We start from the raw sequence: 26,289 nt of genomic DNA, 5'->3' as shown, positions 1-26,289 counted from the left end.
TTGCTTTGTACTGTAATTTGGCTTCATATTTCATTCTCTGCCTTTACTTGACAACTGGATTACCTTATGGTCCTTCTGCTTTCCACTAAAATTGTTCTTAACACTTTAAATTTCTTTCATTCCAAGGCCTGCAGTTGTTTTCCTTTCCATTTGGGCATACTTTCCATTCTGTTCAAACAATACCAGTTTCAGAACTCCACCAAGAAAGAAGTGGGGAGGAACACTTTTCTGTCAAGATTTGCCTCATTTGAGATATTCAGCTCCAACTGTACAAACAATTTCTTACTGATGAGAGGAAGCCTATCAGATTTTATAAATGTATATTCTCCCATCCTTTTAGGTGTCCACCAATACATCTCTGGGGCTAGTTTTAAGCACTGGCACATCACACATTAATTAAAAGGTTTTTTCCTTACTTAGTGTTGATATTATCCTTTGCTTGATACATTTCTGAAATGCATCGTGAATCTGTTTTTTGGCATCCTTGGATCCAGTCCGTTTAATTTTGGAATTCTTACATTTGTTTTTGTTGTTTATATTTTTAATCATTATTCTTGCAATGCCATTTTGTGTCCTTTTTTGTATGGTCACTGCCATTTGTTGAGAATCTTTTCATAGTCATGGGCAGATTGTTTATAGTTGCCATACCCAACCTATAAAAGATGGTGGCTTATAGCCCAGCATCCAGGGTTTTCACCAAACAAGTTAATATTATGAACTTATTGATGTAATTCTAGCTTTTCTTTCTAGTTTTGTGTTTCTGGCTTGACAATCACTTTATTCTGAATTTCTCATTAATCTGACCTCTGCCTTTTATTTGACTTTTGTCATTGCTATCAGTTTCTCTAATTTGCTCTGAATTTCCCCCATACGAGATGTTCAACAAAACATGCTTCTGTGTATCTTGACCAAGGTGACACACACACAATAAAACTGCCTATATTGTGTCAGTCCTGGCTGTTTTTTTTATAGCAGTATGTGTCATAACCTTATTTTAGTAATTTATACGTATATTGCACGTTGTCACACACATGCGCATGGGAAACAGCTGAAGGGCCTAAACACTAGTAATTTTATGCCAGGCCAGGGGGCGGCAGAGTGTACTGACTATCTCTCTCAGTCCCTTGCAGACCTTTCCCAGGAAATCCCGCCTGTTGCCGGTCCCAAGGATGACGTCACTTCCGGGCACAAGGACGCCATTCCCAGTTCCTGCACCGTTGATGTCATTTCCTTTCCAGGCCTTTAAAACTGCCATCTTGCCTCAGTACAGGCAGTTCTGTTCTGGACTCTGATCTAAACACATCGTGTACAAAAAGAAGCAATTTTGCAGCCGAGCATATTATACGGGTGGCTGCCCCAACTCTTTATGATGTCTCTTACTCATTCTTGTTACAGTGGCGTAGTCGGCAGGATACGACTTTCCCAAAAGAAACCAGGAAGGAACCTTGGATATACTCAGGTAGGAGAGTACCGGGGCCATGTTTCTGAGTGGGTAGCGTGCTCAGCGGTCCGGAGCGGCATGGTGCAGGCTTCGCTCCCACCAAGGGACAACGAGCCCCAAGTCCTACACAGGAAGAATGTGGAGGAGACCCACCGACGTGGGCTGGTTCCTGGGGGGAAAACAAAAGGGCTTACTATGTTCTCTCAGAGGAGAGGACTGAGCTGCCCTTTGGGACCAAGGTCCCAGAGACAAACGGGCTATCCCCAGACCAGCAGGTAAAACACCTACAAGCTTGGGAATATGATCCGGAGAGATCAACCCGGGAGCAAGCTTATGCTCTCTGGGAGCTAGTGGCTCAATGGCTGAAGCCATTTGAGTTAAACACAAGGCAAATTGTGCAGCAGGTGGCCTGCTTTATTTTACTCAAGGCTAAGGTCTTCCCAATAATTTTGCCCAGCCGGTCTGGGGAGACTTACATTCCATGGACGAGCTAATAACCCAAGTTAGATCTAAGCCAGCCTCACAATCTGTGAGAGCAGAATGGTCCTCTAGTGGACTCCGTAGGGATTATGTCCCACTGTATAAGTCCCTTCTATATAAACCGAAGCCTGTCCCGATGTCCCCGGGGTGCGGGGTGGGCCGCTTACGCGGGAGCGCGGAGGGATGCAGGTGGAAGGAGGAAAGACGGTTATGTGCACTTACGAACCCCCTGGCTACTGGTCATACGGGAGTGGTAATAATCAATGGATTTAGAGTTACAGCCCTTCTAGACTCCGGCAGCAACATCTCTATTGTTGATTGCCGTTACGTACTACCGCGACAGTGGACGAGAAAAAGACCAGTATCCGGTGTATACACGGCAAAACACGTTTATATAAAACTGCCCTGTGTGTCATAAGCTATGAGGGGTTAGTAAAAAAGTTCTCTGTGGCGGTCCACCCACACACACCTTCTCCTGTGATCCTAGGGCGGGACTGGTCTGACAGTAAATGCGGTGTACTGATAACTACTCCCTGTAGGCCTAGTCATAGAAGGGACAAACCCGACTCAGGCTGTTTCCACGGCGTGTAACCTGCCGGAGGAGAGAGATACGGAAGACTCCGAGGAGGACGGGGAGGCTCCCGGGCCTCGACGAGTCGGGAGGACTCCCTGCCCCTTGAGGTCAGACCAGACCCTCTCTCCGAAATACAATTTCAATTCAAAAAAACACCGGCATCTTTCAGGAGGGAGCAATGGAATGACGACTCCCTGAAGTTTGCTAAAAATGCAGTCGTGCTTGTCAATGGCCAACGCACTCATCAGCCCATGCCTCGCGGCCCTCACTTTGTACTAGACAATGATCTGTTATATTGAGTAGCTGATCATGAGGGTGAGGAAGTTGCTACTAATCCCACGAACCTACCAGCAGCAGGTTTGTGAGTTGGCGAAACGCCCACCTCCTGGGAGGCCATTTAGGCACAGAAAAGACTTAAGAGCGGATTAAGCTCAGATTTTATTGGCCGGGAATAAATGAGGAGGTTTGCATCTCTTGTCCAGAATGTCAATTATGGCAATTTCCTAGGAGGGACCACGCTTCTCTCAGTCCTCTCCCCCTGATTGATGTTCCCTTTGAGCGTATTGGGGTCGACATAGTAGGACCTCTGGAGCCCTCAGCCTGAGGACATAAATATATATTAGTCCTTTTAGATTATGCTATCCGATATCCAGAGGCAGTTCCACTGCGCTCTGCCACTACTAAAGCTATCGCACTGGAACTAGTGGGTGTATTTGCACGTGTCAGGGTCCCTAAAGAAGTCCTTACGGATCAAGGGACCCCCTTTACCTCGGCGACATTCAAGGAAACGGCCAAGTTACTTAAAATAAAGCACTTAAGGACCGCAGTGTATCATCCTCAAATCGATGGTCTTGTGGAGAGGTTCAATCAGACTCTCAAGCAAATGCTGTGCAAGGTGGTCAGCGGGGACGGGAGGAACTGGAATCAGCTCCTCCCCCTCGTGCTATTTGCTTATTGGGAAGTCCCACAAGCCTCTACGGGGTTCTCCCCTTTTGAATTGTTGTATGGACAACAATCCTGAGGATTATTGGATGCTTTAAAGGAAGGATGGGAAGGAGAGGCTCTTTCCTCTGTCAATATATTAGAGTATATCACGCAGTTACTCAATCGATTCAGAAAAATCCAACCTATTTTAAAAAGTCACATGGAAGAGGCGCAAGCAGCACAGGCCCACTATTATGATTGTGGCACGGCTCTCCGGGAGTTCCAACCGGGGGGTCGGGTCATGGTGTTGGTCCCTACCTCGCATTCTAAGTTCCTTGCCCATTGGCAAGGCCCGTATGAAGTTAAGGAGAGGAAAGGGCTCGTCGATTATTTGGTGAAACATCCCAATCGTCGGCCGAGCGAGCGGGTATATCATGTCAACTTGCTGAAGCCATGGAAGGAGAGGGATCCCGATCCCTCCTCCGCTCAGCCCCGCTCTTTCTTTGCTCAGAATGACAGCCTTAACTTCGATCCCAACTTGAATGCTAAACAGAGACGGTAACTCGAGACAGCTATCTTGTCCATTCTGGAGGTAGTAAGTGAGCAACCCGGAAGGACCTCTCTGATTGCGCACAACATAGTGACAGAACCTGGAGTTGTCGTACGAGAACGCCCATATCGTCTTCCCGAAGCAAAGAAGGCAGAAGTGGAGCTTGAGATCAAGCGCATGCTGGAGCTAGGTGTGATTGAGGAAAGTTATAGTCCCTGGTCCAGTCCAATTGTCTTGGTCAGTAAGCCCGATGAGAATTGGAGGTTTTGCAACGACTTCTGTCGACTGAATCAAGTCTCCCAGCTTGACGCCTATCCAATGCCTCGCATGGACGACCTCCTCGAGAGGCTTGGACAAGCAAAATTTTTGACCACACTTGACATGACAAAGGGGTACTGGCAGGTTCCTTTAACGGACTCTGCGAAGGTTAAGACCGCGTTTAGCAGCCCTAGTGGGCACTGGCAGAACAGGGTCCTCCCATTCGGGTAACATGGGGCTCCGGCAACTTTTCAGTGTCTGGTGGACAGAGTGCTCCGGCCTCATAACGCGTTTAGTGCTGCTTATTTGGATGACGTTGTCATCTATTCCAGCACATGGAAGGATGACGTGCAGCAGGTGGAAACGGTATTGCGGGCACTGGGTGAATTAACTTTCTTTGGATTAAAAGAAGCTAAGTATTTGGGCTACCTGGTGGGTCGTGGTGTTGTGAAGCCACAGTGCTCCAAAGTTAATACCATATTAAACTGGCCCTGTCCGAAAACCAAGCGGCTAGTGCAGGCTTTTCTCGGGTTAGCTGGGTACTGCCGCCAGTTTGTACCCCGGTTCTCCGAGAGAGCAGCACCCTTGACAGACCTAACAAAGAAGAGGGCTCCAAACCATGTGGTATGGGCTGACAAGACTGCCGCTGCATTTTGTGACCTAAAACAGGCCCTTACGTCAGCACCCATTTTGAAAGCACCCAACTTTTCACTTCCTTTCATACTCCAGACGGACGCTTCAGACACAGGCCTGGGGGCCGTGCTGAGCCAAAGTGTCGATAGTGTTGAACACCCCGTCATGTACCTGAGCCGGAAACTGCTGGATTGGGAGACCAGGTATGCGGCAGTGGAACGGGAGGCTCTTGCGATAAAATGGGCGATTACGCAGTTGAGGTACTACCTCTTGGGCCGTGAATTTACTCTAGTGACGGACCATGCACCTCTCCAGTGGATGGCCCTTCACAAGGAGTCAAATCCGAGGGTCACTAGGTGGTTTCTTGACCTCCAACCATATAAGTTCTTGCTTGTTAACCGTAAGGGTTCTCTCCATGCCAATGCGGATGTTCTCCCTCGAGTCCACAACCTCTCGGACAGGTCCGCCCGACCCGATGGGTCTGGGCTAAGGGGGGGGGCTTTGTCACACACGTGTGCATGGGAAACAGCTGAAGGGCCTAAACACTAGTAATTCTACGCCAGGCCAGGGGGCGGCAGAGTGTACTGACTATCTCTCTCAGTCCCTTGCAGACCTTTCCCGGGAAATCCCGCCTGTTGCCGGCCCCAAGGATGACATCACTTCCGGGCATGAGGACGCCACTCCCAGTTCCTGCACCATTGACATCATTTCCTTTCCAGGCCTTTAAAACTGCCATCTTGCCTCAGTACAGGCAGTTCTGTTCTGGACTCTGATCTAAACACATCGTGTACAAAAAGAAGCAATTTTGCAGCCGAGCATATTATACGGTGGCTGCCCCAACTCTTTATGATGTCTCTGACTCATTCTTGTTACAACATATAGTGTTTTTGAATGTATTTAATTGAATTGTTATTGTATTGAAGTGAGTAGCTCACCTTTTTGTTTTTTTCTGTTTTGTTTTTATTTTTTGGTGGGCGCCACCATTTTAGAACTCTCATATCATATTTAAAGCCATAGTGTTGTTAATAATGACATCCACTACTTGTTACGTGGTCATTTGTGGTGCAATGCATGTGTGAAGGACAGCCGGGTCCCATGCCTGGCAGGGACGCCCCTATTGCATCTGTTCCGGGGGAGCTACCATGGACAGCTCAATACCTCCCCCGGGACGCTTGGTGGCAGCCTCCCTGGCAGACAATGATTCCCCAACCGGGCGCATGGCTCCATGGGAGATGGAGTCCTCCACAGCCTGGTTGGGGGCTTAGATGGCCGCCAGGGGGAGCTGCATGGAGTCTGCAGCCCGGCTGGTCAAATCTTCAGCCCCACCCGGAAATGCAATTGATCAAGCACCTGGAATGCTTCCGGGTGGGGTATAAAAAAGGCCAGCCACCACCACTCGAGAGAGCCAGAGTCGGGAGGAGGAGGACTAAGCCTGAGGAGGAGTGGTGGTGAAGAAGAGAAGAGTGTAGTGGTAACATTTGTGAGTGTTTTGGGACTGTGTTGGGCTTGTGGGACACGGGGAAGGGCATGCCCCATGGCTGAAGAAAAATAAAAGTGTGCTTTGTTTAAGTACGTGCCTCTGCGTCAGTCTGTGCCAGGTCAGGCGCTATATAGCGTCATTATTACACATGACATCTTCACATTACTTCTGTTTAAGATGTCTAACCCCTATTCTCAGTGTCCAAGCTTTGAATTCACTTCATAAAAACTAATGTTTGAGTATGGAAAGATAAAGGATATTAATACAGTGTAAGAACCACTTCAGCTTTAAATTTTCAAATTTAAGTTTTGTTTCCTACTTTATTTATTCATTTATATTTTGACAATCAATTTCTTCTTGTTTTTTCAGTATTTTGACTCAAGCCTTTCTTCATGATTCCTTCCTTAGTTTACCCCTAGAAAAAGTGTAATTTCCCAGTCCATTTCAGCTAAGCCTATGGCTTGCCTTCTAACATTACAGTAGCAATAGTAGTGTAACGAACAGTAGAGCAGTGAACAGGCCATTCAGCCTAACAAATTGTGCCAGTCCTATCCACTTAATTCTTCTAAAATACCAGATTTGAAAGTCCATAAAGTCCTACTGTCTACCACATTACTTGGTAGCTTATTCCATGTATCTATGTCTGTCAGGGTAATGAAAAATTTCCTAATGTTTGTGCAAAATGTACCGAAAACAAGTTTCCAACTGTGTCCCAGTGTTTTTTAACACATTTTAAAATATGATTACAGTTCAGTCTTGATCCGGAACCTGCACTACTCCTCTTAATCTTCTTTGCTTAAACTGAAAAGGCTCAGGTGTTTAAATCTCTCATCATAATTCATCCCCTGTAGCCCTGGAATCAGCCTAGTTGCTCTTCCTTGGAATTGTTCCAGTGCTGCTATGTCCTTTTTGTAGCCTGGAGACCAAAACTGGACACAGCACTCCAGATGAGGCCTCACCAGTGCATTATAAAGGTTGAGCAGAACCTCCTTGGGCTTGTACTCCACAGATCGTGCTATATAACCTAATATTCTGTTTGCCTTCTTAATGGCTTCTGAACACTGGCAGTTGATAGTGTCGAGACCACTACGACTCCTAAATCCCTCTCATAAGGTGTACTTTCGGTTTTCAGACCTCCCATTGTGTATTCAGTCCTTCCAATGTGTATTCAAAACTTATATATTTAACTTTTACGTATCTTTTATATATTTTTATGTATAATATTTCTGATTTCTACTGCATGAAAACTGAAAAATTGGGCCAGACCCAAAAAGGTATCCAAATACTCCTGTTTATAAAATATCCTAGCATCTTCATATGGTCTAAGACAAAATAAAATACACAAAACAATACAAGTTTCATACATATTTTAAAACACACCAAAAACTCTTGTAAATTGCATTTTATTGCTGCTTAATTAGCCATAAAAATTATTGATGAGTTCAATGTTAGGGGAACTTAAATTTACCCTTGGTTCACTAAGAGAATAATAACAAACTGAAATGCAGTTAAAATAAATTGTAATTCAACATGCCTTTGGTTGATTTTTCCCCAACAAAAATTTTTTTGTATTTTTTTCTGGTTTTAACAATATAATGTAGCATTTTGGGGCAAAAATACAGAAAAGCAAACCAAAGCTGGAAGCTACAATAGCAAAAATTTCCACAGCCACAGTATATTTACCTGGTGAGCTGATGTAAGCAGGAATGAATGCAAGCCAAACTGCACAAAATATTAACATGCTGAATGTGATAAATTTAGCTTCATTAAAATTATCCGGCAATTTTCGAGCCAAAAAGGCCAAAATAAAGCACATGATAGACAGAAAGCCAATATATCCCAAAACACTATAAAAAGTCACTGCGGAACCTAAGTCACATTCTAGAATGATCTTGTCATTGTAGTGCTGCATGTTTTTTATAGGAAAGGGTGGTGATAGTATTAACCATAAGGCACAAATCAAGATTTGAATTGCTGTTAAAGAAAACACGCTAAAACGTTGTTGTCTGGGACCAAAAAGTTTCATGATGTTGTTGCCAGGGAGTGTAGCTCTAAATGCCATCAGTACAACCAGTGTTTTCCCTAGAATGCAAGAGATGCAAAGAACAAATGTGATGCCAAAAGCTGTATGTCGTAACATACACGACCAATCAGAGGGTTCACCAATAAAAGTGAGAGAACAAAGAAAACAAAAAGTCAAAGAGAAAAGTAGGAGGAAGCTCAGCTCAGAATTATTTGCTTTCACGACTGGAGTCTGTCTATATTTAAAAAACACAGTAGCAACAGTTAATGTTACCATAGTCCCTAAAATTGATAATATGACCAATAGTATTCCCATGATTTCTCCAAATGTTAAAAATTCAATATCCTTTAGAATGCACTGGTCTCTTTGTTCATTGGATTTATATTCCAGTTGACACTTCAGACAAAATATTGAATCTGAAAGATAAAATGTAGCATATATATTATTATAAATATATAGAGTATATAGAGAGAGTATATATAGTTACACATATATGCACTACAGTAGTTAGAGTAGTTAAAAGGACTACCAGGGAATTAATCTTTCCTTTTCCAGAACTCATTTTTTTCTGGCCGAATATTACTGAGTCATAACTAAAGCTACAGTAAAAAGTGCAATGTTAATAACTGTAAGACTTTACAATAAGAGCCTAATGGCTTTATTGAACCAGTTAGTTACTTATTGCTAAATAACACAAACAAAGCCTTTGTTAAGGTTTTCTTACATAGTAGTGAATGACAGCAATATGCATTATAAGTATCCCTTATTCTAAAGTATTAACATGAAAACCAGTACAGGAAAATATGCCAGTCTAATACAGATCATACAAATGCACAATTACATATTCACTCACAGGCTGGAAATTTACCTGACAATAAATGATTATATAGTAAGTAGAAACTGCGTTTATCAGGATAATAATGTGTGAATTTGGGCAACATTTGGGCACATAAAACAAGAACACAAATACTTTCTGCCTTCAACTGAAAAGAGCAGAAAGATTAATTTTTCTTTAACATGGAGCAGAAACTATTAATTTACCAAAAGCAGTTGCTCTCACCTTGCAGCATAATCATTGTGTCATTCTCAAAATGAGTCTGTTGTGTAATTATGCCAGTGTTTGAAGAAAGAGGCAACAGCCATTAGTGGTGATCAAAGACAATTAGAATAGTAAACTACAATAACTAAAAATATTTATTGTACTTTATAGATAAAATATTCTCTGATGTCTGTGTGAAATAAGGAAATGATGCTTCACTGTAATTCTTCATGCTATCAACTAACAAAAGTATTCTTAACTTGTTGTTTTGTTTTGATATACTGAATAATTATGCATTTACTCCTGGTCTTGTTTTGCCCTTTCGATGACATTGAAAAACTGATTTAAAAACTAAGTGTCACTTGTTAATTTTTGTTATAACCCTAAGCAATTATAGATTAATTTGGTAGAAGTGTCAGAAACTATTCTTTTCTGTTATGCCAAGCCTTTTAAGAAATATTTTGATCCTCCTTATTTGACAAAAATGATTTGTGCTGTTTGTAATGGGCAAGAAACTTATTTACCAATATAAAGGTAAGACTGAACATTTTAACAAACCAAAATGTACATTCTTATACAACTGGCAATGACACCAAATATGCGACTAATCAGGTAAATGTTTCAGAAAAATCATGCAAAAAATTAAAATAGCACAAACAGCACATGCGCCATAATAAGGGAGATCCGATTAGTGGCATAGTCCCACCACACCTTTATAGTAGTTGCCTTTGTCCTGTATTGTATAATAATTTCATAACCACATTTCAAAATTATCTATATCTTTAAATAGCATAACATGGTTTTTTTTTTTTAGATAAATATGTAAGATGGGCTCATATCTAATGACACTTCTTTTGGTCCTCCAGATATTTGCACAGAATATGTTTCCTTGGTGTGGCTTTTTACCTTTTTTATTAAAATCAGCACTTATTTTGTTGTGAAAATAATCAGGAAATCCTAGGACTCTAGCTTTAGAAGACAGAGGAAAAGATTAAATTTTTTTTTTCTACATTCAGATATAAAAATCATTGTAACATGCATTAGAGACGGAATTGCGTTCCCTTTCTTTGAAATACTTAATATTTTAGATGTAAGTAGCATTGAAAAATGAAGTGTTTCATTACCAGCATCAGTGTTTCATACCTCAATTTAAATTACAGTCACTCTAATATTTCAGTCAATCTGCCTTTTCATATGATCACGTTTTGTCATGTATTTCTAAAATGTTAACTCACAGAAAAATGATGCACCTTTGGGAAAAGGGTCTGCATTCCTCATTCACTAAGTTTCCATCCAGTTTTTTGCGACGTTTTGTTATCGACAAACAGAATATACGTAAAAAAAAATGTGCGAAATTTGCTGTCTCCAGCCTATTTCCATCAAACTGGCTTTTTATCGATAAAATGGTGTGCGTGATGACGTCATCCCCCCCAAAACGAACTGTCGCATAACTTTTGTTGTATCGCGAAAAAAATCTGCCCTTGAGCCGTTTCCATACATAATTTTGTGTATGTCGCAAATTATCTACCTTTTGTTTTCCACGTTACACCCCCTCCACTAAACAAAGAAACAAAGAAATGGAGAGATTATTCAGACAGTTTTTTGAAATTTGCCAGCTTACTGTTATTTCAGTTTCACAAATAATTGGAATTGTACATAATATCCGAAGACGACAGCAATATGAAGCAGTTGCTTGTCTGATAGCCTTAGAGCTCGAAGAAAGTACCCCAGTGCGACGAAACCCACGGGTATGGGAGAGACGACGGAATAAGACCTTCTGGGAGGAGGTGGTGGAGAGACACGTAACAGAAAATCTCTGGCTGCAACATTTTATAATGACATGGCCGACGTTTGAGATGTTGTGTGGATTCATCAGTCCTGATGTTGCGCCCATCACAGGTTGCCACCGACCACCGGTTCCAACCCAAAAGCGGATTGCCATCGCCCTTTACAAGCTGGCAACCTGCGCCGAGTACAGAGTAGTTGGAGAAACTTTCGGGGTTAGTAAAACTACCGTCCATCGATGTGTATATGCTGTGTGCACCGCTATTAAAGAAAAATTAATGCGGCGTTATATCAGACTTCTGACTGTAGTGGAGGCCAATGAAATTGCATACCGCAATTCCTTGGTGCATCTTGTGCCACAGATTTACGGTGCGCTGGATGGCACGCATGTGCCTATTCTTCCCCCGACGGAAGGCTACCGCGATTACATTAATCGCAAAGGGTGGCCATCTATTGTTCTCCAGGCCCTTGTTGATGACAGGTGCATGATACGAGACATTTGCGTTGGCACTCCTGGAAGTGCCCATGATGCAGCTGTGTTTGCAGCATCGGATCTGTACAGATGAGCCTACCTTTCAACATCCCTTCACAGTGCGATAACAACTGAATTAACCTGCTTCCCTTAAGGTTTTTAATTAAAACTGAAATTTGAATTAATACAAAATAACGACGTTTAATCAAAAAAAAAACTCTTCATCAGACCATGCGAACCGCTCCGCCATTCTCGTTTTGATTGCACGTGATGAAAATGTGACACATTTATTTGCGTTAAAGCCCTTTTTTCCAACAAAAACTGTTTCCAATGTAGTTTTTGCGACATCTGAAGTATCGATATGGAATTTATGCGCTAAAGTTAAATGGAAAAATATTATGTCGACATGTACAACATTTTATCGATAATTAGCATTTCCATCAGCTATATCGGTAAAAAAATTTGAAGCGCTAAATATTTTTTCGCAAAAACTCCTTGGATGGAAACCTGGCTACTGTCACTTTGTCCACTCTGCCCTTATATTACATTCATAAGTTTGGAAAGAAATACATTGTAATAAAAATAAAAAATATATTGTGGTCTGAGCATTATAGTTTGTAAAATTATGCCATTTTAAATTTTAAATTTGGAGAATCATATACATCAAAAACCAATGTTCTATTCAGTCTGGGCAGTTAAAATTTATGCTTGTTGTTTTATAAGACAAAGATCTTATATTTGCTAGCATTACAATTCTCAAGGAAGCTAAAAGTTGCCTTTGCTGTATGTAAAGTGTAAGAGCAGGGCTGGATTTACAAAGAGGCCAACCTAGGCCATTGCCTCAGGGCGCCACAATTTAGACAAAAAAATTTTTTTTTTAAGTAATGTGATTTCTCTTAAATTTCATTTTTATAGTAATAAATAATAAAAAAGGGGGGCCAGAAGAATATTGCCTAGGGGCGATGAAAACGCAAATCCGGGTCTGTGTAAGAGGGTTGCCATATAGTGATGCCAGTATAATGCAAAGTTAAAGCTTCCTAATACTGCAGCCTTTTGTATTTATAGCATATTCCAGCAAAAAAAGAAAAATGTACTTATACAGAATTGTCTATGGAAACTGTAAAGAAGCCATTTGTCAGTTCATAAACTTTTGAGGTATCTACATAAGACCACTCAAAATTTTATAAAGCCTATAGAAGACTTTCAGTTCATAGTCATTACATTGTAATAAAGTTACTTAGTTGTCATACAAAGTCACAATAGTCTGTACCTGTCGTGTTGCTGATTTCTCCTTCACCGCATATTAGGCAGTCAAAGCAACATATAGGTTTACCCTTTTGCACAGCCTTACGTGTGCCTGGCTGACAGCTCTCACTGCAGACAGATTTAGGCACCTACACAATAAAAACAATTACAGCATTTAGAAAAGAATATGGACATGTCAAAGCATTAGAAATCACTAGTTTCATAATGATGTCATATTGTGCAAAAACACACATTAGATAAACCAAATATTTTTTATATAAAAATAAATTTATGGTAAAAATAACAAAAAGCTCTGCAAAAAGACTGCAAAAATATATTTTTACCCAACCTTGTTATACCCATCTCTCCACATGATGCTAACATTATTCATGAAGAACTGCTTTCCCACTGGTAAGGAGGAATCATAGAGACCAACAGTGACAAATTTTATAGCCCCTTCCTCACTCTTCTGCCAGTTTATAAGATCATATTTTGCTACTGGATCTCCATTTTCATCAAAGTACACATTCTCTCCATAACTTGTGGTATAATTAACTTTTTTCAATTTTTCCAACACCTTGCAAAGAATAAAAAATGTACTTTAACACATGTGTTTTAATTAGTTACAAATGTTAAGTCATTTTAACCAAACTCTCTTACCTGCCAAGGTTCAACTTTGCTTTTATCACTGCATGTATCATTTGTTAAATTATACTGACATTCAAAGAGACTATGCAGAGAGTGTGCAATTGCATAGACTGCTTTGTATACATTGTTGGCAATTCTGACGTCAGGAACATCAGTGTATTGCTTGCTTATCTGTCTTGGTGCTTCTATACATGAGATATTGCGTAAGACTTCAGTTTCTAAGCTGCAGTTAAAGGCACTTACCCAAGACATGTTTAAATCAATACTCTTAGGAATTTCAGATGGACGTATATCGTTCAAATAATCTGGCAATGATGGTATTATGACATTACTGATTGCAAGTCCAAGTGCTCCCTTAAGAACACTGTAATTCTCCTTTGTTGCCATGTACTCACTTGAAATCCAACCTTCACTTCCTATCCACTGAAGGCTGGTGACATTCTGAAGGAAAAGCTCTTTTATCAGATCTTCTAAATCTGAGAATATGGCAAAAACAACAATTACTTTGGAGGAAGCCTTTTTTATAATATCCACAAGAGTAAGGACTTTTTCTCTTGGGCTGTTTCTATAAATTGAATGAGCGTATTCCACACACAAGCCTTCTTTCTGAACAGCTTCTATGAATGCTGCTATTCCAGCTTTGCCATAGTCATTGTCACTGCTTAATGCTCCAAGCCAAGTCCATCCAAAGTGCTTTACAAGCTGTGCCAGGGCTTTGCTTTGGTGATAGTCACTTGGGATAGTTCTGAAGAAAGTTGGAAAGTCCAGTTTCTTGCTGAGACATGCACATGTGGAATAGTAACTTATCTGGTCAAAATTAGGTCAAAGAGATTAAGAGAAAATATTAAAAGGATGATAGGTTTTACTGACAAAAAATTATATCTCATAGAATGTGTAACATATAATTATACAAAGATTGATGATTTTGATTTTAATACAATCCCCAGATAATTTCAGAAGACTGACCCAAATGGCAGAATATGAATACAATGTGTATAATTTAAAATACAGTTGAAAAGAATTGGATTAATTTTATTAATTGTTTTACATTTTTTTGGAATATTACATATCTATTTGGTAATGTCATTATTAAAATGAATATACTTTACTCATATAACTATACTATATCTATACATATACAATTGAATTTCTGTCTGTCTTCCTGTTAGAGTCTGATATGAATATCAGTGTACCTATTTCAGATTAGAACAATCTGAGGTTTTCTATGTATTAACCTCTAGAAAAAAATAAAGCTGAGACAACCTCCCTAAAAGTTAACCATTATCAGCTGAAGACAATAGTGTGCCTTATTGACATTGCTCAGAAGGAATGTCACTTTATTTATTTAGAATTTGTCTTATTTTATATTATATACCATATATATATATAGAAAATAATTAAAAACTGAGACAATCTTACTAAAAGTTGCTATTTTTGCTGGACCTTTGTGCCAATTAATCTTAGTATCTCCAGAACACAACAAGATATTGACATGATTTTTGCTTCGAAAAAATTTGAAACAATTGCGTAACAAAACAACGGCAATTTCAGGTGATTAGGTTGATCACTATACTTATTGGGAATTTAAAAATATTTAGGAGTGTTACTTTTGCCGCTCAAAGTTAATTGTATCATAAATCCGTTCCCTCTTTTATGATGAACAGAAAAGAGCATATTACATTTTTTCCTAGGACAAATAATAAGGAAGCAAATGACCAATTTGTGACATGATTAGTGCTTGGACTGGAGTAACAAAAATATTTTGAGACAGCTGGAGTGAGAGCAGACACTTTTTGGGGATCTGCCAGGATTGCTGCTGAGGGGGCGGGAGGGTATGTGTGCCACTTGACCCTCATTTGTTTCTCAGCAGTGTCTATTACTACTTAACTATTGAGATAATTATTACTGTTCTATGACTTGTTGTTTGCTACTAAATTGCTATTTCTCTAAATTTACTTTTAATTCAACTAGAAGTTAAATAATACTAAAAGATACATTTATTTCTTCCATGCTGAGGAGGACATATGTGTCAGAAATGCATTTTATTTATTTTCCTCATGTAATATACATTTTAAAACTTTTCTACACAAAGCTGGACTGATCAGCTAGTATCACTATAAATAACTGTATAAATGTATATATCATGCATGACTTACCACTGGTATATGGTACGATCTAATAGATGTTGTAACTGCTATGGTTGGCGTTGAATCAGACATTCCTATAATTGCATAAAAGTTTGAAGGTTTAGTGCATGAAAAATTGGTTACTGACTTTTCTAGGCCATTTACTAAAGCCATTGCTGCTTTCATTGCTAAAGGAACTGAACTGCAGTCATCATATATTTTATAACCCATAGAAATTCCAGGAAGAATATTTGAATTGTTGTTAATTTCTTCAGCAGCAAAAGCCATTGTTTTGGCAAAGAGAAATTCTTTAATATTAAAACTGTGAATGAAACAGAAAAGGTATACTTAGAATTTATGGATTCTCAAACAATCCCAACACAAAATGCATAGAAATAGAACATTAAAATTGTTTATATACCTACACAACACTGACTTTTACAGAAAAAGCCGCACATCATTGAAAACTGTTAACACCATAGCACAGTATGTACTATAAGTGCATGGATGTTTTTATCTGAGCTTGAGAAATTACAATGGTACTAAAATATATCCACATAAACTGTTGCTTTAATCGAATGCTCAAGTATGAGATGCATATGACAGTTAAATGCATAAACCTAGTTGTACTAGAAAATCTCTTTACACTTTAACATTAAGAAATAAAGTCAATTGTGCTATAATATAAATACCTGAATTATAAAAAATGTTCTTTTGGTAATTATTTAAAGTTCTAATGAGTACTGGAATTGACACTTACTCTTTACATTTGTAGGGCCCAGGCATTTCCTTAAACATAGGTTTCTCATCTGCTATGCTGTTATGAAAAGAAAAAATTCCTCCAATTATGATGTCACCATCTTTTGCAAAGAGAGGTTCATCTGGTTGGGTTTGCAGCATTTTGCAAATAGTATCTTCAGCTTTTACAAAGACTGCAAGCAGTACTAGTGTCACAGCTATCATTTTAAAAATGTACAATATGTCTCTTATTCTGTATGAAATTCCCATAAAGTGCTTTTATAATGTTTGCTATCATCTAAACATTTATTCTCCAGAGACTACTGGTCATTTGAGTTTCCTTCTTGTATGGAAAAATCAGTCACGCATTCCTGTGTTATTTATCATCTGAGTAAGAGATACTCTACAATTAATCATAGCAAGTAGAAAGCAACACACTTGGGAGATATTAAAAAAGTGCTACAGATGTGAGTAAAATGTATTTACCTGTGGACTGAAATAACTATACAAAATAACATCAAAGCTATCTGAAGGCCATATCCAATAACATGTAAATGCATTTTTTAAATTTGTGTTTTATAACTATTTATGACATTTGTTTCTTTACTGTTGTTTGTTGTTGTCTGTTTTAATAAACATTTGATAAAAAACAGAGTGGCATGATGATGCAGTTATTTACTCTGTTACTGTTTTTGCTCCACAGTGTTGATTTTAGTATATTGTGTCCCCCTGGTTTTTCTTCTGGTACTTTAATATCTTATTGTTCTGGTTTATGGCACATTGATTTCATTTTCAACATTAGTCATTCCAAGTTCAGATAATGTTAATGGTGTTGTTTGGCATGTGTATCTTTTACGTTTTAGAGAGTATGGGTTGTTAATTGATAAAGATGAATTAGAAAATGAGTGATTGGAAGACACACACCATTAGGAGTCCACACAAAATATATGTTCCTATTTTATGTTGCTTTGGTCACAACTGTATAAGCCCCTTGTAAATGGGAAAAGTGCCATATAAATAAATATATATTATTATTATTATTATATAAAAAGCTGTATCATTTTATATAGAATTTGAAATTATATATTATTTTAGAAAGGAATAACAAAGGTGCCCTAGCATTTACATTATACATGTTAATGCTAGAAATCCAAGAGTTTTTCATCTTTTAAATACAGCTCATTCAATGTAATATCTCCTGGAAATTTCTAGCAAAACCTGTGAGGCTTTTGATGTATTTTCTAACCACAAAATACATTATATTAGGTGTAATATAATATATCCCTTAAAGTTTTTCTGTTGAACCCCCGGCATTCTCTATTTAACAAATTAAATTCCTTTACTAAAATTGGTCTACTTGAGCGTTGTGGAATAATTTTTTAATTTAAACTCTCCACTTATGTCTTTGACCTAATCCAAACTGTCTTTTTGAAGACCTCTCTGATGTAATACTTGATGAGTTAACTATACTCATCATTAGACTGCAGTTGTTAAACCCCTGTTCAAGACATAAGCTAGACTCCTCTGTCTTTGACAACTTTTGACATATTTCTAATTAGCTTTCCTTAAGTAAAACTCTAGAAAAAGCATTTTTTCAGAGGTTAAATGACTAATGAACAAACATTCTATACTTGATATGTTTCAGTCAGGTGAACAAATCATAGTACAGAAACTGCACTAGATAAAGTAGTAAATGACTTGCAGGTTAATGAGGACACAAGCCAAGTATTGCTCTATTAGACCTTAGTACAGAATTTGACACCATAGACCACAGTATTCTAAAAAATTGGCTTAGTGAATGGGATGGTCTCCTTGGTAGTGTCTTGTGGTTTCAGTCGTATTTAACAAATAGGCATTTTTTTTTAGTTGTGGTGATTGGGGATGTCCATAATGGTTTATACAGAATGATATTATATATTGTGTACCACAAGGATTTATTCTGGGTCCACTGCTTTTTTAAATCGACATGCTTCCTTTTTTTGTTTACTGTAGATTTTATTTGAAGAAAATAACATTCCATATGATCAAGTGTAACTTATATAACAAAGGAAGCAATGTTACATACAATGAAGTCAAACCTAACAAACCAGAATTCAATCCCCACTGAGAGAAGAGCAGGAGACCCAATTATAAGTTGAATGACTGAATGCTTTATGCATACGGAGCTAGAGTGTATTCAATGCATGGCTGCCTTTCACTATGTTAAGTGAAAGATCCTTTCCCCACCGTACCCTGGGATCTTTGAAAGAAAAGGACTTTAAAATGTTTTTATATATTATTGAAATGCTGTCTGAGTCATCAAGACTGATCAGTATTTCTTCTGGAATTACTTTTATTGAAGTAGTGGAAAAAATGTTTGGATGAAAAGTTATATTTGAAGTGTAATTGAGACATTATCCTTATATAGTGTTAATAATACCAGATGTTTACCAAATATTAAATACGGTGTAGGTCTGAGAGATTAGAAAAAGGTGATTCTCATATAAATGAAGGCCTTAAAGCACTTCTCTGCCTTAAAGAGCTTGCAGCCTTGGTTCCACATTTATTTTTTATTTTTATTATTTATTTTTTATTCATAGTATATTGATAATTTGTATTTATTGGGGTATAAAGTGGCGCATATAAAGAAGTACAGCAAGATTTTATTTCTGTTGTAGACCAGACCAGAGAAGGATGTTCATCTTAACAGCATTGATTTTACTTGCTAAAGTGAGATGGAGGGTAGACCATCTGTTCACATCTTGTTTAATTTTTTCCATGCTGACAACAAAATTTTGTTGATAAAGATCTTTATAGTTAAATGTGATGTTTACACCTAGGTGTTTATACTGATCTGCTAAAATAAACGGGTAGATGTCCAGTCTAATAGTGTGTGCTAGTGAGATCACTGGACGAAGCACACTTTTATTCAAATTCATTTTGAGTCCAGATATGTTTTGAAATTCTCCTAGCACATTAAGGACTATTGGTAAGGAAGTTTGTGGGTCCGATATATACAGTACCATATCATCTGTATATAGTGATACTTTCTGTTCAAGTCCTCTGGTAACCCCATTTATTTCTGATGCATTTTGAAAGTGAACGGCCAAAGGCTCGATGGCGATTACAAAAAGCAATGGTGATGGGGGCGTCCATGTCAGGTACCATGATCTAGTTTGAAGTAGTTTGAAATAATGTTTTTAATACAAACTTAGGCTTCTGAACTGGTATAAAGTAGTTTTATTAATGAACATATGTTTGGGCCAAACCCAAATTTGTGCAATGTGGTAAATAGGTAGTCCCTTTCAACCATATCAAATGCTTTTTCTGTGTCCACAGATAATAAGATCTCTGGTGTGTTTGATTTTTATGGGAGAGAATATTACATTAAACAAACATCAAAGATTAGAAGCTAACTGTCTCACTTTAATAAGTCCGGTTTGGTTTTGTGATATTACAGAAGGAAGCACTACAGTGATCCCTCGCTATATCGCGCTTCGCCTTTCGCGGCTTCACTCCATCGCGGATTTTATATGTAAGCATATTTAAATATATATCGCGGATTTTTCGCTGCTTCGCGGGTTTCTGCGGACAATGGGTCTTTTAATTTCTGGTACATGCTTCCTCAGTTGGTTTGCCCAGTTGATTTCATACAAGGGACGCTATTGGCAGATGGCTGAGAAGCTACCCAACTTACTTTCTCTCTCTCTCTCTCTCTTGCGCTGACGTAGGGGGGTGTGAGCAGGGGGGCTGTTCGCACACCTAGACGATAGGGACGTTGCTACCTTCTGTGTGCAGCTGCTTCCTGAAGGACATGCTGCACGGTGCTTCGCATACTTAAAAGCTCAAAGGGCACGTATTGATTTTTGACTTTGTTTTTCTCTGGCTCTCTCTCTCTCCCTGCTCCTGATGGAGGGGGTGTGAGCTGCCGCCTTCAACAGCTTTGTGCCGCGGTGCTTCGCATACTTAAAAGCAAACAGCCCTATTGATTTGTTTGCTTTCCTCTGTCTTTCTGACAGACTCTGCTCCTGATGGGCACTCCTTTGAAAAGGAAGATATGTTTGCATTCTTTTAATTGTGAGACAGAACTGTCATCTCTGTCTTGTCATGGAGCACAGTTTAAACTTTTGAAAAAGAGACAAATGTTTGTTTGCAGTGTTTGAATAACGTTCCTGTCTCTCTACAACCTCCTGTGTTTCTGCGCAAATCTGTGACCCAAGCATGACAATATAAAAATAACCATATAAACATATGGTTTCTACTTCGCGGATTTTCTTATTTCACGGGTGGCTCTGGAACGCAACCCCCGCGATGGAGGAGGGATTACTGTATTTCAGTCCTTCTAGCTAGAACTTTGAAGAGTATTTTAACATCATTATTCAGATGTGAAATATGTCTGTATGATGCACATTGTAATACATCCTTATTTTCCTGTGGAAAGATAGTAATTAATGCTTGCCGAAAAGTTTGAAGTAGAATTTTGTTGTCTCTAGCTTTTACAAACGTTGTTAATAATAGTGGAGCTAATTTATTTGAATTTTTTTATATAATTCAGGGCCTGCTGCTTTCCCACTCTGGAGTGAGTTTATAGCATCCAGTAATTCTGAGAATATCAGGTTTGTCCAGTTCCTTTGCAGTAAGAGTATCTAGCTGTGCTATTTGTAAAGCATCAGAAAACCCATTAGATTGTGCCTTATCTTCTTTATTCTTCTAGAATATAAGAACTTCTAATACTCTCTAAATGTGTGGATTATGTTTTTATGGTCATTGATTTTATCTCCATCTATGTTGGTAATTTCTGTTATTGCACTGTGAACATCCTGCTTATGAATATGTTGAATTAAGATCTTATTAGCCTTCTCTCCATGTTCATAGTAATGAGTCATGATTTAAAAATAAGCTGTTCCATTTCTTTTGTTGACAGAGTATACCTACAAAGACCTCTGAGGATGCATTTGTCTCTAAAAAACAGTTTGTTTGGAGATGAATTCTGTATAGTTCTCATCAGCTGATGACATTGGATTAAGACGCCAGATACAAAATGAGTGTGTAGGACATTTAAGCTCCATGATCAGAGTGGTGTGGTTGGAGATAACAATAGCATTGTACTTACAAGATTTGATAGTGAGCAGTAAGTTATTATCAATAAAGAAATAATGAATTCCTGAGTAACTATGTCACAATGATGAGAAGAAGGAATATGCATTTCAGTTTGGATTTTCAAATCTCCATGGGTCTGATAAGTTATGATCCATTGCAAACTGCGTGATTATTTTGTAGTATTAGATGCTATTGGCACTGTAGTTGAAGATCTATCCAACGCTGGATTAAAAACACAATTAAAGTCTCTACCCATTATAATTTTATGAATGTTCATATTAGGGACAAATGCAAATACACTTTGGATGAAATCTCTATCATCCACATTAGGTGCATAGATATTTATTGAAATTATTTTAGATTTGAGTAAATTACCCATCACCATAACATATTGCTCTTCAGGATCACGTACTATATGTGATACTGAAAATTATTATTTATATTTAATTATTTTATTATTAAGATTCCCACACCTTTATTTTTCTTTGTATAGCTGGATTGAAAGATTTGGCCAATTCAATCCCTTTGCAACCGAAACTGGTCCTCCTATCTTGGCATTTAGGCCTGCGAGAAAATTCATTTTTTCTCCTTAGATCATGATTAAGACCTTTGACATTCCATCTCACAAAGTTCACTATTTGGTCAGACAGTCACTGCTTCTGAAAGTTTGAGGACATTTTGTAACCTTAAGTAAAGGTAGCATGTTTTTTTCATACAAAAGTTTTAACCTTGCTATCATATTGTTGCCAGGTATTATGGCTAAGGAGGCTATTATTATTTTGGCGCTTACAGTTCTTAGGTAAAAAAAAATGAAAAAATAAGAAGTACTGTAACTTGTTTTCTTTCTCTCCCCTCTCAGAGTCCTCCCCCAATTTGCCTACCAAAGTTAGGCTAGACCACACTTCAAGAAGTCCCATTGACATGATTCCATTAGGCAAGATTATATCAAAGCACAAGGTGAACTACCACAGCTATGCAGACAGCATGCAACGTTACTTATCTGAAGTACCTAATGACCCTAATGCTATGGCCTCTATGATCAATGTCTTACTTGTATTTCTGAATGGACGAGTAGTAACTTTCTCAAGCCAAATAAGGTAATCCCAGAATCCTAAATTGTCAGCAATATGGAAATGGATATAATGAGGGCATTAGAAGACAGATGTGATGCCTTAGCTTTAAAAGTCAAGGGGCAGGTAAAAGAATTTAGGTGTACTCATGTACTCTGACCCAACTTTAAATTGCACATTAACCAGATTACTAGGACTGCATTATTTCACATTGCAAAAATTAAACCTTTTATAACACTGCAAGATGCTGAGAAATTCATTTGCACATTTGTATTTAGTCTAGATTACTGTAATACACTACTAACAGGACATCTTAATAGGACATCCTAACAAAGACATCAAACGGTTATAATTAGTTCAGAATGCAGCAGGAAGAATCTTAACCAGAAAAAGAATTTGAGCACATTTCTCCAGTTTTAGCATTGTTACATTGGTTACCCATGTTCTTTAGAAAGGAGTTGTAAATACTTACAGTGGTATTTAAAGCTTTAAGTAATCTTGCACCTTTCTATATTTTGGAGTGCCTGTTAATCTACTTTCCAAGTTACAAAGTTAAATCTTCTAATAGTGGTCTGCTTATTATTCCATGAGTGAAGCATAAAAGAAGTGGCTTAGGCAGCTTTTAGCTGTTACACACCACAAGTCTGGAATACCAGATCTTACCAGTATCATATTCCTTAGGAATTTGAAATCATTAATAATCTCTACTTTTCTCTGTTTTATTTTCTTTTTTGTCTGTGGTGGCAACCACCTGATTGAGGCACTGTTCAGCAACCTGAGATGCCTGAATGAAGGTGGGTGCCCCAGCTATCCATGAGACCCACTGCAGAGAATCCTCTGGGACAAACCCTGGATACAATGGCAAATGACTTAAGAACATTTACGTTAGGTAAAATGCACAGTGGGGGCTGGGAAGTGTTTTGGCCTTGGAACCCCTGCAGATTTTGTTTGTTTGGTTTTTTTTTTTCTGTCTTCCTGGCCATCTGACCTTATCATTGTTCTCGTCTATGGAGACTTAGAATATGATATTATATATAAGGACTCTATATTTCTATTAATTTTATATTGATGTTATGTAACTTACTCATTATTATTATTTGTCTAAATTAATTTTTTTCTCTTTTCTTGTAATCACTTCTTTGACATGTTATAATGAACTTTGAGCTACATTCTGTGTATGAAAATGTGCTATAGAAATAAATGATAATTTTGATGTAAGTTATATATATTTCCAAACTTTGCTTCATTAAAGCTGTGTCAAGCTGTGGGGAAATTTTCTTGCAATAGATTGGACAAATTTTTAAGACTTTATTGGACTCCTCTAACATTTAGGATTCTGTATGACAGAACAAATCCTATGACTCCACACAGAATGTTTGGAGATACTGTATGTGATGATTACATAATTTTAATAATGATAGGAATGGATTACATATTTAAATTATATTTAGTAATAAATATTTTCTCTTTCTCTCTGTCATCTGAAAGAAGCTTGCCAAGATGTGAATCCCAAAAATCTAATCTGACTATTTACAAAAATAACTAATTTGGGTGCTCAACAGATAAAGAAATAATTAAATCAGAGATACAAAAAGATGGAGAGATACTGTGTGTATATACGTACTTCATTGGGGATGGTCAGTAACCATTTAGTGTATACTTCATTTTAAATTTTGCAACCCAGACAGCAGCTCTCTCTGATTTAATGAAGAATGCAAAAATCACATGAATATTTAAACTGACTGCTCTGAAGGAGCATTTCTGAGACTGATAAATATTCTATCCTCAAATCCTTCACTGGGCAATTAACTTTTTAAAAAGAATTTATCTTATCAGTTTAGACTTAGTGCTACACTATCATAAATTTGACATGGAGAGTACTATTGTATCATCTTGAATAGAAAAAAAAAGTTGTCTATTGGTTGTCTTTGATAGATCATTAGCCAAATATATAATTTCCATTAGTATTTATTGTCAGTGTTTTACAATATGGATATATTGAATGTCACATCTTTACTCCATTGCTTAATTTGTTATTTTCCCAATGCCTGGATCCAAAATATTAACTTTATTACTTTATTATTTTTTTATGTTGATGATAAGCCTGAAATAAATAATAAGACCAAAGGTTCACAAGACAGAATTGTAAATATAATTAAACTGCATAAATGTATTATTTATCAACCTTGCTCAGGATTAGAAAATGGTAAGGTTTGCAATGAATGTAGTATTTAATATTTAGCAGAACATATTTAATGAATGTTACAAATCAGCATTTCTTATTAGGTTGTACATTAAAAGGGATCATTTATGCAGGTGGGTGTTATGGTAGTACAGTGGTAGTGCTGCTGCCTCACAGTAAGGAGACCAGGGGAGCACGGAGGTTGCATGTTCTTTCTGTGTCCGTGTGGTTTTCCTTCTGGTTCTCCGATTTCCTTCCACAGTTTATAAAGACATGCAGGTTAGGTGCATTAGTGATACTAAATTGGTTCTAATGTGTGATTTGGGTGCCTGTGTAAGTGTTTTTGCACCCTGTCCAGGGTTTGTGTCTGCCTTGTGCCCTGTAATGGTTGGGATAGGCTCCAGCACCCTCCGCGATCCTGTTCCGGACTAAGTGGTTTAGAAAATAGAAAATAAGTTTACACTGGTTTTTATCACCTAAAAGACTATTCTGACATTTGGACCCACTGGGTCCTAGAATTATTATAAAAACACAAGGGACTTTAGGCTATTTTATTCTATAAGATTTTGAGCCACTAAGAGTAGGAAAAAGTTTTAACCATTGAATTAATAATACAGTTTAGGCTGAAGTAATAAGAGGGTAGATTTATGGACAGTAGATGTGAGTGCAAGCCTATTCTGTAAGAGAAGACATAAATGTGAAAAAAGTTAGATCAAGGTTGGTAAAAACAATTGTGACAACACATGATCCAAAAATTTAAAGAAAGCACCGGCTCATCAAGTCCTTGCAATTGGACAAAGTGCCAGATCCAAGTATCACTTCAAAATGCAATTCAAGAGATAAATACATGATAATTACATCTGCTTTCAAGCAAATTACATGTGATGAAATGGAACTTGTCCAGAGTTGGTTCCTGCTTTGTACCCAGTGCTAGTGGAATAAACTGTATCACCTTGCAACACTGAATTGGCTAAAGTGGGGTTTATTCTATACTAATTAATAAAAGGCAAAGCCCTCACTGACTCACTGACTGACTGACTGACTGGCTGACTGACTGACTCACTCATCACTAATTGTCCAACTTCCCGTGTAGGTGGAAGGCTAAAATTTGGCAGGCTGATTCCTTATAGCTTACTTACAAAAGTTAGGCAGGTTTCATTTCGAAATTCAACGCGTAATAGTCATAACTGGAACCTCTTTTTTGACAATATACTGTAATGGACGGCAGCTTGATGGCCGTGGGAGGCGGAGTTGAGTGTCACGTCATCACGCCTCCCACGTAATCACGTGAAAAGACTGTGAACGCAGTAGGGAGAAATGAAGGAAGAGCCGCAAACAGCGAAGAACAAAAAATTCATTAAACAATTGAGAAGGGAGCGAAACAATAAGAAGGGAGCGAGTGAAGCATACAAGCATGTTCATAAGGGAAACAAAGCACGGTGTAAAACGTAAGTTTAAATTAAGTTTATAGAAACGCTCCCGCTGCGGATTGCAATAACATATTCGCGAGATAAAAGTTCAATGAGAAGACACGAGGTATAA

At 38.0% G+C, this 26,289-nt stretch overlaps 2 protein-coding genes across 2 annotated transcripts; both read right to left on the bottom strand.

Annotated features, from left to right (window-relative positions):
* Positions 1–7,654: 7,654 nt before the first annotated feature.
* On the bottom strand, positions 7,655–14,044 carry LOC127526833 (extracellular calcium-sensing receptor-like). The gene is made up of 4 exons (XM_051923779.1): positions 13,565–14,044; positions 13,254–13,481; positions 12,930–13,053; positions 7,655–8,779 (listed from the first exon to the last, which is right to left on the bottom strand). The coding sequence occupies exons 1-4, from the start codon at positions 13,937–13,939 to the stop codon at positions 7,866–7,868; spliced, it is 1,641 nt and encodes a 546-aa protein (XP_051779739.1). The 5' UTR covers positions 13,940–14,044; the 3' UTR covers positions 7,655–7,865.
* LOC127526631 (vomeronasal type-2 receptor 1-like) lies at positions 13,962–16,641 on the bottom strand. The gene is made up of 4 exons (XM_051922546.1): positions 16,439–16,641; positions 15,709–16,000; positions 14,148–14,359; positions 13,962–14,028 (listed from the first exon to the last, which is right to left on the bottom strand). The coding sequence occupies exons 1-4, from the start codon at positions 16,639–16,641 to the stop codon at positions 13,962–13,964; spliced, it is 774 nt and encodes a 257-aa protein (XP_051778506.1).
* Between the last annotated feature and the right edge of the window lie 9,648 nt (positions 16,642–26,289).

The sequence above is a fragment of the Erpetoichthys calabaricus genome, chromosome 2 (genome assembly GCF_900747795.2).
Source record: "Erpetoichthys calabaricus chromosome 2, fErpCal1.3, whole genome shotgun sequence".
Classification (NCBI taxonomy): Eukaryota; Metazoa; Chordata; class Cladistia; order Polypteriformes; family Polypteridae; genus Erpetoichthys; species Erpetoichthys calabaricus.
This window is presented reverse-complemented; position numbering and strand designations above follow the sequence as displayed.

What these genes read in the sequence shown, in the direction of transcription:
- LOC127526833 (XM_051923779.1), bottom strand. Translation starts at nt 13,939, where the DNA reads ATGGCAACAAAGGAGAATTACAGTGTTCTTAAGGGAGCACTTGGACTT. An exon ending in GGAGAGATGGGTATAACAAG is followed by an intron (nt 13,054 to 13,253) that starts GTTGGGTAAAAA and finishes TTTATTGTGTAG; the next exon opens with GTGCCTAAATCTGTCTGCAG. An exon ending in AGAAATCAGCAACACGACAG is followed by an intron (nt 8,780 to 12,929) that starts GTACAGACTATT and finishes TTTATCTTTCAG; the next exon opens with ATTCAATATTTTGTCTGAAG.
- LOC127526631 (XM_051922546.1), bottom strand. Translation starts at nt 16,641, where the DNA reads ATGATAGCTGTGACACTAGTACTGCTTGCAGTCTTTGTAAAAGCTGAA. An exon ending in GGGCCCTACAAATGTAAAGA is followed by an intron (nt 16,001 to 16,438) that starts GTAAGTGTCAAT and finishes TTTCATTCACAG; the next exon opens with TTTTAATATTAAAGAATTTC. An exon ending in GATCGTACCATATACCAGTG is followed by an intron (nt 14,360 to 15,708) that starts GTAAGTCATGCA and finishes AATTTTGACCAG; the next exon opens with ATAAGTTACTATTCCACATG.